This window comes from Tachypleus tridentatus, chromosome 9 (genome assembly GCF_004210375.1).
Source record: "Tachypleus tridentatus isolate NWPU-2018 chromosome 9, ASM421037v1, whole genome shotgun sequence".
NCBI classification, from domain to species: Eukaryota; Metazoa; Arthropoda; class Merostomata; order Xiphosura; family Limulidae; genus Tachypleus; species Tachypleus tridentatus.
In genome coordinates this window covers 107,291,647-107,311,423 of record NC_134833.1, presented here as the reverse complement: position 1 = coordinate 107,311,423, position 19,777 = coordinate 107,291,647, and the positions used below count along the sequence as shown (strand labels likewise).

Genomic DNA, 19,777 nt, shown 5'->3' with positions numbered 1-19,777 from the left:
TATGGACTGTTTGTTCATTATTTTATTTAAGTTTGTATTTGGAGGATCCATCCACATTTGATCAGTGCCTTCAAGTAGTTCAGCTGCTCAATTCACAATACATAAATCTCATAGGATTTTCTTTTAGAAATATGTAACCAAAATATCATTATTATGAATTTTCATTGTGCATAGTTGTATTAAAATTCTTAAAATATATTCTCTAGGCCGATTTTAAAGCTATAGACACCAAATTTCTTGGATATATTAATTTCAAAATATTTTTTGTTTATTTCTCAACACTTAACTGTCTTTACTCATAAATGGAGGAATTGCATAAAGTGACAGTTTGAGCTCATTATAATTCACTTTAGGATGGCTGTAACTGTAATATATTTTAAAATACTGTATATCATTGTCAAGCATAGAGCTTATCATGCTGCCTGTGACTGAGTAATTTTTAAAAGAAATAGAAAATGTAAATAATAATTTTTCATCTCTAATTACTTGACAACATTTCGAAAATTTTTAAAAGAAGTAATTTTTCAAACACTTTTACTGGTGTTTATGAACTCTAATACATATATATATACTGACACTTACCTCACAGCATAACAAAAGAACCATAGCAGCATATTTCCAACCAAAGCTTCGAATAACTGCTTTCTTTAAACTTGGTTTTTTTCCTGCATTATTTTTTACTATTTCTTTGTTCCATTCTCTAAAGTAGAAAATTACATAGAAGTTATATAAACACTGTTCTTTGTAACATAACATTTATCAGTGATCGTTTAAAGATACCTTAATAAACTGGTTTTAATTAAGGAAGTCCTATTTCTGTAAATTTTCATTTTTAATTTATATATACTTAAAAATCCCCTTTCCTAAAGAGTGTAGTTAGTGCTTCTCCAAACAGCTATAAAATATACTAATTTTACTGTTAAACACTTGTGACGCCCCCCGCTAGTACAGCGGTATGTCTCCAGATTTACAACGCTAAAATCAGGGGTTCGATTCCCCTCGGTGGGCTGATCAGATAGCCCGATGTGGCTTTGCTATAAGAAAAACACACAGTTGTGATAATGGGAAATTAAAGCAGACATTTTATGCACTTATTTTTACAAAACAAGTTTTAATTACATTTATCTCATTGATAGTAATTGGAAAATTCAATTTTAATATTTTGCTACACTGAACGTCTTTTTCTAATGTATTCGTACCTCTTCTCCTATGGCAGCTAAACATAACTTTACCGCCTTCTGTGTGTGTAAATTTTTTTCTTGCCACTGATCTTAATACTTCCATTTACCCTCATGGTTTCATGAGAGGCAGCTGCATGATGACAAGTAAATGAACATGCAACAGTCTTCTACTAATACAGGAGCAACACAACATCTAGCACATCTAGTTGAGCTTAGCTCAGTGATGTCGAGAAAACCCACTTGTAGAGAAATATATATGCAAAAACGGCTCGTTTGGGTTGAGAAAATATTTTACATAGAAGAGCGAACAATGTTTCGATCCTCTATGTAAAATATTTTCTCAACCCAAACGAGCCGTTTTTGCATATACACGAGCTTAGCTCAACTTCACTTCCACATCAAGCAACATAAAAGGAAAAAGACATAGGAAGTGATGATGAAGAGTGGGTACGAGTGGAGATAATAATCTATCAGAAATACATTTTCAGTGTAGGAAACTGTTAAATTCAAATACTGTATATAACCTCTCTGACGTAACAGCTAGAATCACACAATGACCTGTTGTGGGAACCAGTATAATATAACCTAGATTATCTTTCTTCAGAAAGGCTAAAAGGAAGCCCATGAGGAGTGTGAAAAAAATACATAAAGATACATTTAGGAGATTATACGGCTTCTGAGCCACATATGCTCTTTGATTATGAAAATGATGTATCACAATAAGTATAGTATCACAGGACAAACCCCATTACAAAAATGACGGGACGTGTTGGGTGGTGTGGCTAGAGTATGACAGACTGTAATGGGAAGTTCTACCTCAAACAACACAAACTGGATATGAATATCTAGCCTACTATAAAAGACGACCATCCATCATTTACCTTATACTCAGAAACTGGAAGGGAAGAATATATATATATCTTTAAAAAACAATGGAACTGGATGAACAGGGGTGGGTAAGAAAGGAAGAGGTATCAGTAGCAGAAGGCACATAAGCAGAAACCATGGTTGCACAAGCTAGAGTGGAACCACCAAAGGGTTCCATATAAAGAGGCTTGAATGACATGACTTGGGGACATAAGGAAGAAGATGGATGGAAGAATATGCATATAAAGATACCAGTCCCTCAATCATGTTTGTATTCCTCAACAGCTAAAGCCAAAACTGGTGAGAAATAAAAGACTTACATGGGAAGCCTGTAATTCAGGTACTGGTAAATGTATCCACTTCTACAGTAACCCACTGTAAACACACACAATACCTGAGGAGAATAGTAATCCAAACTCCCACAGAGGCAGAAGAGAATCTAACTCTTCCAATAAGAAAAGAGGAAAGTCAGGTAGGTGGTAAGTCAAAGCATGGGCTTTCATTTTATGTGGGAGATTGAGGTATACTAATCATAGAATGTAACTGGTTTCTGCCAAGTTGTTGGCATGAACTTCAATATCTTGTCATGGAGAGGAGCAAGAGATTTTGCTGAAGGTGTCCCATTTAAAAGTGTGGGAAGCAAAACAAAAATGGAGAGAAGCACAAATGTAACAAACTTGGTTAATCAACTCCAAAAAATATAAAAGGCCTGGACACATCCACTGGAGTTAAAAGTGACTAAGTGACATTGGATGGGGCAGGAAGCAAGCTGTCAAAAATCATCGTCAGTTGCAGTAGCGGCGCCAGGGGGCCTGAGCCCTCCAATATTGTTACTTACATATATTCATAAAATATGGAAAACACAATCGTTGTTATTGCTTAACAATTAACATAAAAGAGACATAGATCTGTAGAACTCAACGTCTTCATTAAGACGGAAGTATGTGTCATGCGGCCCGCGTCGCGCTAAACATGCTCGCCCTCCCAGCCGTGGGGGTGTATAATGTGACGGTCAATCCCACTATTCGTTGGTAAAAGAGTAGCCCAAGAGTTGGCGGTGGGTGGTGATGACTAGCTGCCTTCCCTCTAGTCTTACACTGCTAAATTAGGGACGGCTAGCACAGATAGCCCTCTAGTAGCTTTGTGCGAAATTCCAAAACAAACAAACAAACAAACAAACAAACGTCATGCGTCCCATAGCAACGTACTGAATGCACTGAACTCATGCGCTGTAGTGCAGCTCCCTGTGTAATGCCATTCTATCTTGAGCTTTGACGAAGATTAGACAACCAAGTTGATTTCAAGTTACAACAGATCATCAGGGATTTTACTTGATAAACCAAAGGTTTCACAGGTATTTACTCATTAATTTCATTTATCTTTATAAGTAAAACATAGCATGCATGTGTAAGTGTATTGTGTATAGGTCAAAACTATGAAGCATTTGGCCAGTGTTGTGTCCTCTGTGAGATAATTTTGCATTGTGTATCAGCCATCCAAAATTGTACTGATGATTGTAGCATACACTTAAAATTGTGACTTACAATCTAATCAATGTTATATTTATGATTAGATAATAACCTTACATGTTAACTGACCAAATAATATTTTTAAACAATTCTAGAATGAATTTTGAAATTGTCATTGGGCTATTTAGAAGTGCCTAATTTAATGTAATGTAGTAGTTACATTATTGTAACAGGTCCTTGTCACACTTATTATAATAAGAACAATATCACAATCACAGTTTGGTCTGTATGAATAATGTGAACTTATGAAGAAACCAGCCTTTCTGTGAAGGTCAACTGCAATTTAGAGATTTTGTTTTGGTGCTACTATGACCATTCAATATCCAGGCCGCGGGTTTGCTTTGTTCGATCGCGTGATTCCCGCCTCGAACGCCCTAAGCGTATGATCACGGAGCCGCTGACCATGATGTACGCTCTGCGTACGGTTAACTGTCGGCTCAGCCCGATCGAGATCCAGATGCCAACTCACTCTCATTAGCTGCCCACAGTTTTACTACATGCCATATCAAAGCTGTGTTTGTGTTCCCTAATTAGCCGCCCTGTAATTTTACATTATCACTACCCTCTAATTAAGTATTTGTGCTATATGGTTAAAGATAAACACTTTCTCTAACAGTATTTCATGGATATGTTCTGGATTTTCATGTGCTATTCATATAATTTGGTGATTTCAATGCCGCAGAGCAGTTTTTCGTAATGTTGAACTATGTTTAGTTGTTATTTGTTTCTTATTCATGAAATGACCCAATTGTATGTATGTTATATCTTTTTCCTTAGATTTCGATGTTTAAAATGAATATTCTTTGTAAGCCCTAATGCCAAAATAAGGAGAGAAATTCCCATTCGTTTCATATAAACTAACACAACTTGGAAGTAAAAAGTGGTACTAGCAGTCAGCCAGCTCGGGGGTCACTTTGACGTTCGCGTGCTCTATATAAAAGGGAGTTATGTTTGTTTACGCGGCTCTTGTGATACCTCGGACCAAGAAATCGACGAGGAACTGAGGCTACGAAAAGTTAAATTTTCTAACTTTTCGAGAATACGATCTGCTAAAACACAACAAGTCATGCCTTTAATTAAAATCACTATTAACGACATCACCCAAACCACTTCCTTCTTAAAGAACGGAATTATCCTCTGGTTTCGTCGTTTTCGGGTTGAAGAACCCAACTTTCCCGAGACAAACGTAATACAGTGTTTTGACTGTCAACGCTTTGGCTACACGAAAACCACCTGCACCGCTGAAAGACGCTGCGTTCGGTGTCCAGGTGATCACACCGTCAACAACTGCCTGAAAGATAGAAACGACACCATGTGCAGCAACTGTGAAGGTTAGCACGCGGCATGTTTCCGAGGCTGACCCAAATTTCAGTTTGTCACTGCCATCAGGGCGAAGTTTTCCAATACTGCACGTGCACAAACCGCACCAGTACCTAACGGCCAGTTCCCTACACTACCTTGACAAACCCCAAGTTTTAATCAACCATCAACAAGTAAACAACAGCAACCCCGCAGTTATGCTAACACTGTGAAGCAAGAACCACAACCACAATATAGTGAACAAGCACCAGCTGAAGAACGACCGCCATCCAGCAAGTCCTAAAGCCTTCACGCATCATCGCGTTCATCGTTGCAGTAATGGCTGCTGCTGTTAAAGAAAACCTAGACCAACAACAGTTTCTCATGACGGCGTGCAAATAAGCTCAAGACCATTTAAAGATCTGAGGTTTATCACCCGATACCCTCGGGCAATACATCGCTAATGGACTCTTTGAAGCCTCCAAATATGTAAATCCACAAATTTCTTCACCTTCCTACATGTTAATATTCAAGGTGGACTTAACTACAAAAAATATGAACTTTTAGACTTAGCTACTAAATTAGATGCCTCCATTATTACAGTTAACGAAACTTTACTTACCAACAACAGCTATTTCCGACTCCCCCATTACAAGATTATTTCCAAACCTAAAACCACTCAAACCAGAGGTATTGCACTTTTACACAAACATAACTTAAACATTACCTTGATCGGCCATAATATACCAACTCACCATGAACATATACTCTGTAATATCAAGTCACCATCACTACCCGACATAACCTTTTTAGCCATTTATATATCCCCCCAGTTCACCCCTGACATTACATTTCTCAACTCCATTATTAGAACATTTAACAACGAAATAATACTCGGCGACCTTAACGCGTCGCATCAACACTCCACGTATACACTATAAACACATCCGGCAGAATTCTAGCTAACTTTGTGCACACACATAACTTAACTGTAATCAATAACAACTCACCGACACATACACATCACAATGGAACACAAAGTGTAATTGATCTAGCGATCGTTACCCCATCAATCATACACCTAATACATAACTTTAAGGTACAGGATAACATCGGGGAAGATCATAACCCCTTATCCTTTCAATTAAGTAACCCCAACTGGAATAACTCCATCAGAACCACACTCACTAAAACCCCTAACAACTCCTTTAACTTTTCTAAGATTAATTGGTTGTCCTTTAACCGTACTTTAAACGCACTCCTCCCTGAATACTTAAAACACCAAAGATGACATAGAACGTTACCATCAAGAAATTTCCACTTCCATATCAAAAACTATGCAGCAAGTAGTCCCAACCAAACCTTCACAGAACACACCTAATACCTGGAAACTAACCCCAGAGGCCCGGCATGGCCAAGCGCGTTAAGGCGTGCGACTCGTAATCTGAGGGTCGCGGGTTCGCATTCCCGTTGCGCCAAACATGCTCGCCCTCCCAGCCGTGGGGGCGTTATAATGTGACGGCCAATCCCACTATTCGTTGGTAAAAGAGTAGCCCAAGAGTTGGCGGTGGGTGGTGATGACTAACTGCCTTCCCTCTAGTCTTACACTGCTAAATTAGGGACGGCTAGCACAGATAGCCCTCGAATAGCTTTGTGCGAAATTCCAAAACAAACAAACAAACTAACTAACCCCAGAAATTCACTCTCTGATTATCACAAGAAGAAAACTCCGTCGCGAATTCATAACTACACGCAATCCATTACTTAAACCACAAATTAACAAAGTCAAAAACAACTTAGAACGCCTCATAACAGTGCAACAAAAAGAAAACTGGAACAACTTTTGTAATAAACTTGATAACCTCAAACCTAACTCAGCCTCCTTCTGGAAAACTTTTAAAAATATATGTCGCGAAAACTTTGACACCGGAACAATCACATACGATAACGCTATCGCTAACAATGACAAGGAAAAAACACCTATTTGCCACATACTTCCAGCATACCTTCTGCACTCCACTACACACAAACTTTAACAAACACCACGAGACTAAAGTAAACTCTACCACCACAGACAATAGCGAACTTTTCTCAGCAATTTCCCGGTCGACCTTACTCATATCCACATGACTAATAATATAACAACCCCAATCTCTACAGCAGAATCAAGATGCACATAAGAAAAATTAAAAATAAAACACCCGGGGAAGTCTGCGTACCAAATATCATACTTAAAAATGCTTCCAACGAACTTCTTTCACACCTTACTAAACTGTTTAACCTCTCTTTTCTCTGGTTATTTACCAAACGCATGAAAATCAGCTATTATTACCCTAATTCCCAAGAAAGGATCTCTTTCGCACCACCCTAGCGATTTCAGTCCAATTAGTTTATTAAATTGTATTGGCAAACTGCTGGAAAAAATTATCACTACTAGATTGTTCTGGAAATTAGAAAACGACAACATTTTATTTAATATTCAGAATACAGGCCGCAAAAACAGACATGTTGCAGATCACCTTGTACAGCTTGTAGAAACAATCTTTACAGGGTTCAATAAACTCCAAGCTACACTCGCGGTATTCTTAGACGTACAAAAAGCTTTTGACACAGCCTTGCACAATGGTTTAAGATTTTAACTCTTAAATTTCAAAATACCCCCACTTACTTAGATGGATTTCAAACTTTCTAGAAAACCGAACAGCTAAAGTCAGAATCAACTCAAATCTTTCTCAGTCATTTACCTTTAGCGCAGGTGTCCCACAGGGATCGGTTCTTAGCCCCCTACTGTACTCACTCTTTGTTAATAATCTACCGCTGCCGACCACGTCATCTACCTATGCATCGCAATATGCTGATGATAATGCTTTATGGTCCACTTCATGGGACCTCCCACTAGCAGCTAAGAAAGTACAAGAAGCATTAGACAAAATCATTCTCTGGTGCAATAAATGGAAAATTACACTCAATCCTTCTAAAACCTAGACTATAATCCTTCACCATAGAATTAACAAGAGATTAAAATGGGTAAAACTTGCTACATTTATCTCTATAACACCCCTATCTCTTTCTCTAACAATCAACACAAGACTTGCTTGGAATTCCCATTTCAAAAACATTAGGAAGAAAGTGCTAACCAGAATCTCGTACCTCTGCAAAATTAGTCACTACACCCATGGTTACAGATCTCAAACTATTTTATATATTTACAAAACATTCATTAGACCTCTAATAGAATATGGAGCCATGGTAACATGCAACATTAACAAGAATCAATTATTACTATTACAGAGACTTCAAAATCGAGTTATACGACGCGCACACCGTCTACCACTCTACACACCAGCTGAATATGTTCAGAAACACACTAAAATCTTACCAATTTCCGAACGATTCATTAAACCAGCTACCAAATACTATAAAAAATCCGCTCATCGTAACACACTGACTTCTGACTTCAAAAACATAGCAGCTACTCCCAAATCCTGCTGTAAATATTTATCTCCATATAATTTTATCCTCAATCAGTCTAACACAATGTAACTCTTGTTTCTTTTTACTAACATATCCTGTTGTTTTTTTTCAGTCTCGTTTCAGGTTCAAACCACCTTCCAAGACCAGCTCATCTCAAGGGCACTAGGCGGACTTCATTTGGTCCCGTCTAGTGAAAGTGGGTTATCTCGGGGTACTCCCGTTTCCCCCACACCTAAATCTCAGGCATTGGATCTATAGATCCCTCTTAGGACACTTTGATCCATCGATCCATGCCCGGCCCTGAAATGGCCCATTTGTGTATTGTTCATGTTTTATCCAGCCTGCTTCTCGTCGTCTCTTTTCATATCCTCTTCGGTTGGGGTTCGCTTTGCTGCCTTGCGATGCCTACCAGACTAGCATTTATACAAATAAAATTATATCCATCAATCTGTTTATCCCTGTTATCTATTCACTTAGTTATATTTTCAATTCCTACCACGTGGGGGGTTGAAGGAGGACTGTTTAGTCTTCGAGCACCCCAGGGGATTAATGTTTCGCAAGAAATATTAATCTTATACCTAAACACCTACCGTAATTGTGTGTGTGTGTTATGCGGCTCTTTAGGTATCATTTTTCCGCCTTTATGGAAGAGCCGCGATATTGAGTAAAAGACCTTTTCTAAGACTAGATATAGAAGACAGTGTGGTCAATTTCACTAGAAACGAACATCTTACTTTAAATTATGTTCTTCATGCAATACCTCAATATGTTTCCCTGCCCTCTTTGCCTCCCCACCCCGCCCCTGACACCCCTTTCCCCATTATCAACATAGCTCGTTCCTCCTTTTCTCCTCCGAGTTCATTTGTCTCCTCCACGGCTATAACCAACCAACCTCAAATCATTCTCCAGAAATAGTCCTAGACATAAACTATCGAAATATCCACTTTGCTCATCAAGAGGTTTTTAACCCTCAGCCATGTGCGGGACTGAAGAGAAACAAAAGTTTCTGAGTGCCCTTGGTTTGCCTTAGGGGTCTCCTTAAGGTCTTTAAAACCAAAATTACTACCAAGTCTTAAGTAAATAAAATATGCGGTTCTCGCTCTCTCTGGTACTCGGCCTCACACTGGAACACACACTCAGTTTGGATTAATAAAAGGAAATCAAAATCAGAGACTCGTTTTCAAACAAGGACACCAACACACAAGACAAGAGTCAGACATCACCCACCAAAACATAAACTGGTCATACTACACATAGGGTTGATTATACAACACCACCTGCTACCCAAGAAGAGGCAGCAAGTGGATGGTTCTACAAACACGTGGTGCAATGGAGGAAGACAGTGGTTATCGTGATGGTGAGAATGCGAACACAACTAGTGCGGGACCCAAGCCGCAAGAGGGCACCACTCACACCCAGGGTGAAAAACTACCACCAGGACCCAAGGACCTGACCCAGCTTCCAGATAGTGGTCCTACCTGTCCAGACTTGAAGAGATACCCGGCCACAGAATACATTAGCCAGTCAAGATCATTCAACAAGAATTGGCGTGATCAGCACTCGTGGTTCGAGTACTCTGTGACCCAAGATGATGCATTCTGCTTCACATGTCGTCTTTTCAGTCACACACACTTCAGTAAAACTGAGAAGTGCTTCACCCATGAAGGCTTCCAGAACTGGAAGAAGGCGACCATATCACTGAAGTCCCATGGTCGCTCTGAAGGACACAACTTTGTCATGCAAGCTTGGGCAGAGTTTAAATTGCAGTAAACAAAGGGTGCAAGGATCCAACATGCTTTCGATGCAAGCCATACTAAAACTGTGGAGAAGAAGCTGATTGGTTCTGGCAATGCCAAGTACACGCACCATGATATCCAAAACGAGCTGCTTGACATCATAGCTGGAATGATCAGGAAGGATATCAGCAAAGAGGTCATGGAAGCTGAGCATTTTGCTCTAATGGTGGATGAAACAAAGGATGTGAGCAAACAAGAATAGCTGTCCATTGAAGTAAGGTACCTCAACCAACAGAGCCTTCAAAAGGAGTTCCTGGACCTCACAGCTGCTGAGGGTCTGGATGCATATTCATTGCTCAAGAAAATCATGGAGACTCTGGCTAAATGTGGTATTGACCATAATGCCTGCATTGGCCAGTGCTATGATGGAGCTGCAGTCATGTCAGGGCACATCAGTGGCGTACAAGAGAGGTTCAGGAGAGAGGTGTCTCTGGCTGTGTATGTCCACTGCTATGTACACAGGCTCAACCTTGTGCTGGTTGATTGTGTGTACAACGTCCAGGCTGCAACAGAGTTCTTTGTGATAATTCAGAAGCTGTACAAATTATTCTCTACATTGGTTGTGCATGAATAATTTCTGAAGGTACAGAAGGAGTTTGAACCCGTGAACAAGCACATAGAGTTGAAGTGACTGTCAGACACAAGATGGGCCTGCCAACATGCTGCTTGTCCGGCTGTGATAAGAACCTTCCCTGCCATTGTGACAACCCTAAAGCGTCTTGTGGAGGGGGACAATGTCCACAGAGCCACTGAATCAAAGGGCCTGTGCATCATCTTAGATCAGCAGTTCGTAACCAGTCTAGTGGCCGTAGAAAAACTACTGCTGATGAAAAAATAACTATCAGACCACCTCCAGTCACCTGACCTGCAGCTGGCCTCTGCAGAGGACCTAGTACAATCTGTCTGCTGAGGATATATGTAAGAAACTGGGAATATGCACTGAGACGGTGCATCAAGGTGGACAGCAATCTGCCCCCAGACACCTGGACGAATTTATAATCACATCTAGTACTGGCCAAAGAGATTAACCAACACCAGATGCCAGGAGACACACCTTCTATGCCATCACAGACAGGATGCTCAACAAGCTGAATAGAAGATTCTCCTCTGATGCCTACAGTGTTCTGATGGGTGCAACTGCATTAAACCCCAAACACTCCACATTTCTGGACAAGCAATCACTCTTAGGAATGGCAGCAAGCTATGGTGTGGCAGAGTATGACCTCGCAGTGGAGATCCACTAGTTGAACCAGCTAATTGCCAGGAAGAAAGACAAGGGGCAGAAAGTATCCACACCATTGGAGCTTGCAACCATGCTGGAGCCATACAAGAATGCCTTCATGGATCTCCACAAACTTGTATGCATCGCTGTGATCCTGCCTGTCACTTCAACTGCCTGTGGGAGAAGTTTCTCATGACTGAAGCTTCTCAAGACATACTTGCGCAACAGCAGTGGTAACAACCACACCAGCAACCTTGCTGTCATATCAGTAAACTCCAGGAGGGCAAAACAACTCGATATTGATACTGTTATAGACACATTTGCTGCCAATCACCAGAACAGGCGCATTGTTTTGAAGTAATATTGACTATAAACAGAACATGATGAAAGATAGTTAGCCTTATAGTGACCTTACTTTTCCTCAGAGTGTATTAACTTCACATAGGATAATTCGTTTCTGCTATGTAAACTATGTCTTTATATTATATTTCTTTTGATTTGTAGCTTTACTCTTAATGGTATATTAAATGTTCAATCTAAGCTAATCTTGATTTTCTTTATTATTATGTATTACCTTGGGTGGAATTTAGGTGAGCTTCCTCTTTTACATATACGCATATTTTCTTAAACAGATTATTTCTAATTTGTAATAATGAATTATTAATCAGAGTATGAGCTTCCAATGAAAACTGCACTGAAAACGCAGTTCAAAATAGTACACCTTTCTGAAATGTACCTTGGTATTTACATTATTATAATTTAGCATCTATACTTCATATTGATGGCATTTTGGGAAGACCCTCCACAGTTTACCTCAGCCCCCCAACGAAAATATCCTGGCGTCGCCACTGGTCAGTTGTTCACGTACCACTGAACAAATCTTCAGGCAAATATGATTCCCACATGAAAGTAACCATAACATCATTCACTGAAGACTGCAGACCCAAAGCCATTGTATATGAAGTAAGGTTAATTGCTTTTGATCCAGTAGCAGTAGTAGTAGCACTAAGTCCTGAAGAAAAAATCCACACAGAGACCTTAGAAAGTTATTAATGACATGTACTATTAACATACACAAATGAAAATTAGAAAATTGGAATATAACAAACTAAACAACGAAGTTCTCCAAAAATAGATTTAAAATTCTTAGTAAATTTCGAGAGAAAAACGCATATAAGCATGACGAGTGATAGGGTTTGTGTTGCAAACCTATTGGCGGAGGGTTGTCACATGCTTATTTCCATGCTTCATTGTCTCACCTGAAAACAGGTGAGGGTAGGTGGGAATATCAAGGCTAGTGAATAGCAGAAATTTGCCCATATAGAAAGCAATTCAAGTCAGAGATTGTAAAATATCACTTTGGAAACTTATTTTCCAATATTAAAATACATTTTTTTACACAATACTTATTTCTCATGTGCCTGCTTATGATATTTTGTATGTCACTATCTTTGAGCTATGTCCCACACAATATGGATTATGTTTTGTTTGTTGTTTGTTTTGAATTTCGCGCAAAGCTACTCGAGGGCTATCTGTGCTAGCCGTCCCTAATTTAGCAGTGTAAGACTAGAGGGAAGGCAGCTAGTCATCACCACCCACCACCAACTCTTGGGTTACTAATTACCAATGAATAGTGGGATTGACTGTAACATTACAACGCCCCCACGGCTGAAAGGGCGAGCATGTTTGGTGCGACAGGGATTCAAACCTCCGACCCTCGGATTACGAGTCGAACGCCTTAACACGCTTGGCCATGCCGGACCTGGACTATGTTAATCCATGACATAATCATCATGTGACACTAACACTCCACCAACAGTTGGGCAGCACCTCCTCCCAATACAGTAGATTTCCATAAGCTCGCCATCCGCTAATACAGCAGTAAGTCTACGGATTTACGACACTAAAATCAGGAATTCGATTTCCCTCAGTGGGCTCAGCAGATAGCCCAATGTGGTTTTGCTATAACAAACACATGCACTCTATAAGCATAGACCGAATAAAGGGTCAACACTTGTAACAAATTGCATCCATCTCATGTAGAGTACACATCTGCCTGGATGAAAGTATAAAAAGAAGACTGAAAATCCAGTGCGTCACTGGAAAGAGCATAAAAGTGTAAGAATAACTGAGTATTTGTCACAACCAGTTAGATGGACATATGTTATATTGTGACTAGGACAATGATCAGACCCTACAATCAAGTGTATGTTCTTTTAAAATTCAAAGCAAGTTATATTTTTAGGTATATGTGTTGTATCATTTACCCATTGTGCATAACAGTAGCAGCTGTGAAGATCCTTTTCTGACATAGGAGGAGAGCACTATCTGGTTAGCCAAATTGCATGGAAATTGTCATATCATATTGCATGGAAGAACTAACAATACACTTACAGTAAAAAGCCTGCTCTACTTCCCATTGCATTATGCTGCTGTATAATCAGACTCTCTCCAGATGTATTGTACAACTAGTGAGAAGCTCTCCAAGTCAACCAACACTGTGTTTAGAAACTAGTAAGGGAGGAAGGCATTTAAATTGGATATACACTGAAGAGGTTTCCTGAACCGATCATATCTATCATTCACACAGGTCTTTTAATAAAGTGTGAAAACCACAATCTGAAAGGCTAGTATGTACAAGTCAGGGAAGTGGAAAGATAAACTAATACATGAAAACAAATGATGACACTTTCAGATGAAAAAGATATGTAAGGTTGTATCTAAGTGTACACATGCAGGAGGAGTTTACACCAGTTGTGGCTGAAGCATCCATAAATTTGGAGTAATAGTGACCACTCTGTAGGAAATATTTTGTCTGATTGAAAGAGTTTTTCTGCTAAGTTCAAATCCCCTGGGTCATGACAGACAAGTATATGAACCCAATGTGAGCGAGTATAAAATCGAAAGCCCAGTACACAAAAGCATAAGGCCCTGAGGTAAATCATATTCAGGCAATTGAGATTAAAAGTGATGCAGAATTATCTGAATGGATTATAACCAAGTGATCCACAAGTATAGAGGTAGGAAATATTAATATGCCCAATGGGCAAAGTAAGCGTTTGAGAACATTGATGTGGAAAGTATACTCCACATGAGACCAAACCTTGAGGCTGTTCATTCATCCATAGATGTATCACAACTCATATAAGATACATCCGTGACGAGATGGAGATTCAGACATGTCTGCAGTAGTGGAATGCCAATTGCAATTTTGGCATGATTTAACCACCAACACAGACCCACGAAAAAGAAAGTGGCAGAATTACAAGAGAGAATAAAAATCATGGAAGATATTCCATTGGTTGCTCAAAGTCCACTGAATGAGCCTCCTAGAGCATGGCTTCATTAATGGGAGAAGATGTTTGAGAGATGTGGATGTTCCCAAAAGAAATAGAACTTCTCATGCAGAAAGATGGACTCAAGAATTGGAAAAACCTTTGGATGGACAAAGCATTGTATTGGAGTAAGAAACAACGTGGAAAGTTTGACCAGCTAACACAAGCAAGCAGATTATTGGAACAAAAGTAACAAGGCCAAGAGAGGATTCTGAGGAGGAGCCAATTGTCCATGTAATAAAAAGAAAAAGCCTTGGTCATCCATAAGCTGATGAATAAGGATCAATGGAGAGAAAGAAAGTCCTCTATCTGGAACTAAGCAACCACTAAATAGTAGTTTAAAGAAGAAAGGTCAATGATAGAATGACAGTTCTCAGTATTATTGAAGTCAACAAAAAGATGAGAATAAAATGCAAGAAAGGACCAAAGGTGCTCTAGACGGCTCTTTTGTACAGAGAATACAATACCACAGTCTTAAAACACACAAGACGCTGAGGAGAAGATAAAGAAATAAAGGAGAAAGAACCAAAAAGTGAAGAGTGAAACTTTGTGTAAAAAGTGAAATGGCTGAAATTTGGGATCAAAAGTCCGTCATATATGCCTCTACAGGGCCTTAGCTAACTAGGTACAAAAGGAGATAGTCACTGAAAAAATGTGTGTGACAGGATGGGGGCAGCAAGAAAAAGTAGAGGGATAAAACTTAGGAAAAGTAGAGAGGTATATGATTTACATAGATGAGTTACATGTGTGAATTCCTGAGATTTAGAGAGGCAAGAAACCACAGAGGAAAGGGAAAATTAGTGTTGGACAGACTTGGCCTAAGTGACCAAGGTGCTAAGACATTTAAAGGGTAAGGAAGGATAAAAAACAGCATAGAAAAGAAGATTATTTCCCAATAAATCCCTGCAGCAAAGGAACCAGTTAACTAGGGGCAAAGTAGAAGACGAAAACCAAATCAACGTGTTGAAAAGTAACAACCATATATCTCCAGAAACATTATCAGGATCATGGTGTAAGATTGTAGAGAGAGAGATAAGAAGTGAATGGGTAATGAAGGAGATGGATAAGAAAAAAAGACAAAGATGGGAACTCTATTACCAGAGAGAATTATTGGATGTGTAAACTCAACCTTCCAAGTGAGAAAAAAGAACTCCATGGAATTGGAATTCAAGAATGGAAAAGGGAAACTATCATAAACCATGGCAAAGGAATTATGGAGTTGAAGAAAAGGCATTTGAGAGTGTGAAGGAAGCTGATCAAGAAATCTGTCAACATAAATATGTACATCTAGAAAAGGAGGAAAACCACACAATCCTCAACCTGACAGGTATGTAATAAGAAACAAGAATAAATAAGACATAGGTAAAATATTAAGTACAGAACAAGCAAGAGAAATCAAATCTGCAAAGAGATTTGGAGGAACATCACAGTCCTCTTCTGGTAAAGAGGATGCATAGCTACAAGAGGTGGAAGTAGCCGATAAAACTGTCGTTACTGTGATAAAATTCAGAACCATGGAAATACACTTTTGACTCAGTGACAAGAAGATGAAGAAATGAAGGTATTAATGAATCCATAACACGATGAACAATGGCATTAGCGTATTCTTAATAAAGTAGCCTTCAGTGGTCACACACAAAGTAGAGTCAGTATTAAAAACATTTCCAGAACCTTGGGAGGAAGTATTATTCCCCATTACTTGAGAATTCATTATTAAAGAAATTCTCTACATGGTTTCTCGTATGCAGTAACTGAATGACAAATGTTGAACTTAAATGAAAATAAAATAAAATGAAGAAAATGTAACACTGGAAAAACGCCAGCACAAATCTTATTACACTGAGCAAAATTTAACTTCAGTAAACACTTTCATTTATTGTATAGCCAAGTTTATTTCAAGTACAAGTGTTTATGGAGATCTATTACACATGAAGAATGTGGTGGAGGATTATTGTTGCATGATGATTATACGTGGCTTAATTAGTCAAGACTAATGCCATGTACAAACTCTAAGAGACATTTATGCTAGGAATAGTTATTGCGTGAAAAGAGGTAGGGGTGTCATTTCAAAAATTCACAAAATACAGCTTACTATTAGCAAAAATATTTGCATTTTGGGAAAACCTCTAGTTTAAAAACATTCAAATAAACAGGAAATAAACCTGTTCCGTCATTTTCATGGCTTTAATGTCTTGTCATGCAAGCTCATCCTGAGATAATCCTGCAGATGAAAGTTTTTCACGGAAGTAAAGTGTAACCATCTTACATGTTTGTTTTTGGAATTTCGCACAAAGCTACTCGAGGGCTATCTGTGCTAGCTGTCCCTAAGTTAGCAGTGTAAGACTAGAGGGAAGGCAGCTAGTCATCACCACCCACCGCCTACTCTTGGGCTATTCTTTTACCAACGAATGGTGGAATTGACCGTCACATTATAACGCCCCCACGGCTGAAAAAGCGATTACGTTTGGTGCGACGGGGATGCGAACCCGCGACCCTCAGGTTAAGAGTCACACGCCTTAACACGCTTGGCCATGCCGGGCCACCATTTTACATAGTGACAGTAAGATGAAGTAATGAAGACGCTAATGAACCCACAGCATATTGAACAATAGCAGCAATATACTCTCTGTTGGGTAGCCTATAGTGGCCACTTAAGTATTCCCAAAACAAGTTAAATGTTGCTAATTACCAAGACTCATAAGTGCTTGCACGTAAGAAAAATACAGTAAACATGCATTACTTATATTCAATACACATAATCTATTTATTTAATTTATTTTCAATACATATAGCCTCTAAGTGATAAATAATAGAACCCAGCGAGAAGTAGAAATAAAAAAAAAAAAATGTTTTTATTTAATTTTACATCATAATTACATTCAATATTGGTTGGTCTGCCTTAGAAATAATACTAAAACTGGCAATGTGTATACGATGCACTAAATCATGATTTAATCACTTTTAGCGACGACATAGAACTAGACAGGAACTTCTCAATAAGACCTTATTCAGCAAACTTTATTTGAGTTGACTTTAACATTTTTTTCATCTTTTGTCTCCTATAAATAATAATTCATAGGATAATAATAAAAAGATCTTTAAAAATATTTAAAAGAGGCAAAAATGACAAGAGGTACCAATATTGTGGTAGATATGAGTAACTATGTTACAAAAAGTTAGTAATTACTTCCACCATTTCTAATAGTCTCCAGCAATTTGGAAATGTAAATGTAAAATATGCTCAAGACTTCATCACACACAAACTAATTTCCGCATTGAAAATACAACCTAAACTCAGGAAACTGAATTGCAAGGTCACTTAAATAAACTGTAAACTGCAAAAAACCTGAGCAGTAATTCTATGGGCTCTCACCTACATAACAAAGAAAAATTAACAATGATGAGAAGAAAATGAATATATTATAACACAATTAGGTATAAATTCTTAAGTTTCGATATACAAGTCTTATTTGTAGCATTGTAGTACTGTATTTGTTAAAAATCAGAAAATTATCCTGAAATAAAATCACCTGAAAGTGTATTATTTTTTAAAATGTGTTACAGATAACAAGGTTCACAGTTAACTTTTTTCATGGGGAGAGGCAACTGGACCTCAAAAATATGAATATTTAGGAACCAATCCTGTGGATCATTGTAAAATGTACTCCAGAGTGGTTTGTTTCGTTTTTGAATTTTGCGCAAAGCTACTTGAGGGCTATCTGCGCTAGCCGTCTGTAATTTCGCCCTGTAAGACTATAGGAAAGGCAACTAGTCATCACCACCCACTGCCAAATCTTGGGCTACTCTTTTACCAACGAATAGTGAGATTGACCATCACATTATAACGCCTCCACGGTTGGAAGAGCGATCATGTTTGGTGTGATGAGGACTCGAACCCAAGACCCTCAGATTACGAGTCGAGTGCCTAAAATATCTGGTCATTCCAGGTCCTCTAGAGTGGAGATTATAAGAAACGTCACTGGATTAAATAGCAGATAGGTTAAGGCGTTTGACTATTTAATCCAATAACGTTTCTTATCATTGCCACTCTAGATGGCCCGGCATGGCCAGATAGTTAAGGCACTCGATTCGAAATCTGAGGGTCACGGATTCGAATCCCTATCATACCAAACATGCTCGCTCTTCTAGCCGTGTGGGTACTATAAGGTTACGATCAATCCCACTATTCGTTGGTAAAAGAGTAGCACAAGAGTTGGTGATGGGCAGTGATGACTAGCTGCCTTCCCTCTTGTCTTACACTGTTAAACTGTGAACGGCTAGCGCAGGTAGCCCTCGTGTGGATTTACGCGAAATTTAAAAAACAAAAACATTGAAAGGAAACTAGAAATATTAATGTTTCTCAATAAACACTGCTGGCCATAATCTTAAGGTCAATGATCATAAAGAAAAATATGCATTTTGCGTTGTTAGACTCAACCACTTATTTGAGTAGAGCTTCGAAAGATGAAAATAAGAAAGGGAAAATAAAAATAAAAAACTTTTTAGCATTTAATAGGGAAAATGTGAATACTGTGAAATTAGCCTAAATACTAGCTGGTCAAAAGTTTAAGACCATACTGAAACGAAGCGTTAATCGGTAAACACGTAATGAAATTTAGTCATTTGTGTCCAAGCATTAGCGTTGTCAACATCTCCCACTGACATCTCTTGTGTTACATTGGGTAAAAACATGGCAAAGGTTAAAAGTTGACAGAGTTTCAATGTGGCAGAATTGTCGAGATGCAAAAGCAAGGTCTCTCTCAACGTGCCATCACTGGTGAGATTGGGCGTAGTAAAACTACTGTTGCAAATTTCTTAAAAGATCCTGAGGGATATGGAACGAGATTTTCGAGTGGTCGGCTTAAGAAAATTTCACTGGCGTTGAGCAGGAGAATTCGATGGGTTATCTGGCAAGACACGAGCCGATCGTCGAACCAGATTAAGGCCCTTACGAACGCAGAATGTAGCTCAAAAACAATAAGACGGCATCTACGAGAGAAAGGCTTTTAAAAACCGTAAACGTCTTCAAAGGTCACGCCTCCTTCCACACCACGAAACAGCTCGGTTAAACTTT

At 38.8% G+C, this 19,777-nt stretch overlaps 1 protein-coding gene across 1 annotated transcript in view; it reads right to left on the bottom strand.

Annotated features, from left to right (window-relative positions):
- Positions 1 to 19,777, bottom strand: part of LOC143226000 (ATP-binding cassette sub-family C member 4-like) — a 153,272-nt gene that overhangs the window by 109,636 nt on the left and 23,859 nt on the right. The window contains exon 3 of the mRNA XM_076456328.1: positions 583 to 700. Coding sequence (XP_076312443.1) covers positions 583 to 700 — 118 coding nt within the window. The remainder of the gene's footprint in view (positions 1 to 582; positions 701 to 19,777) is intronic.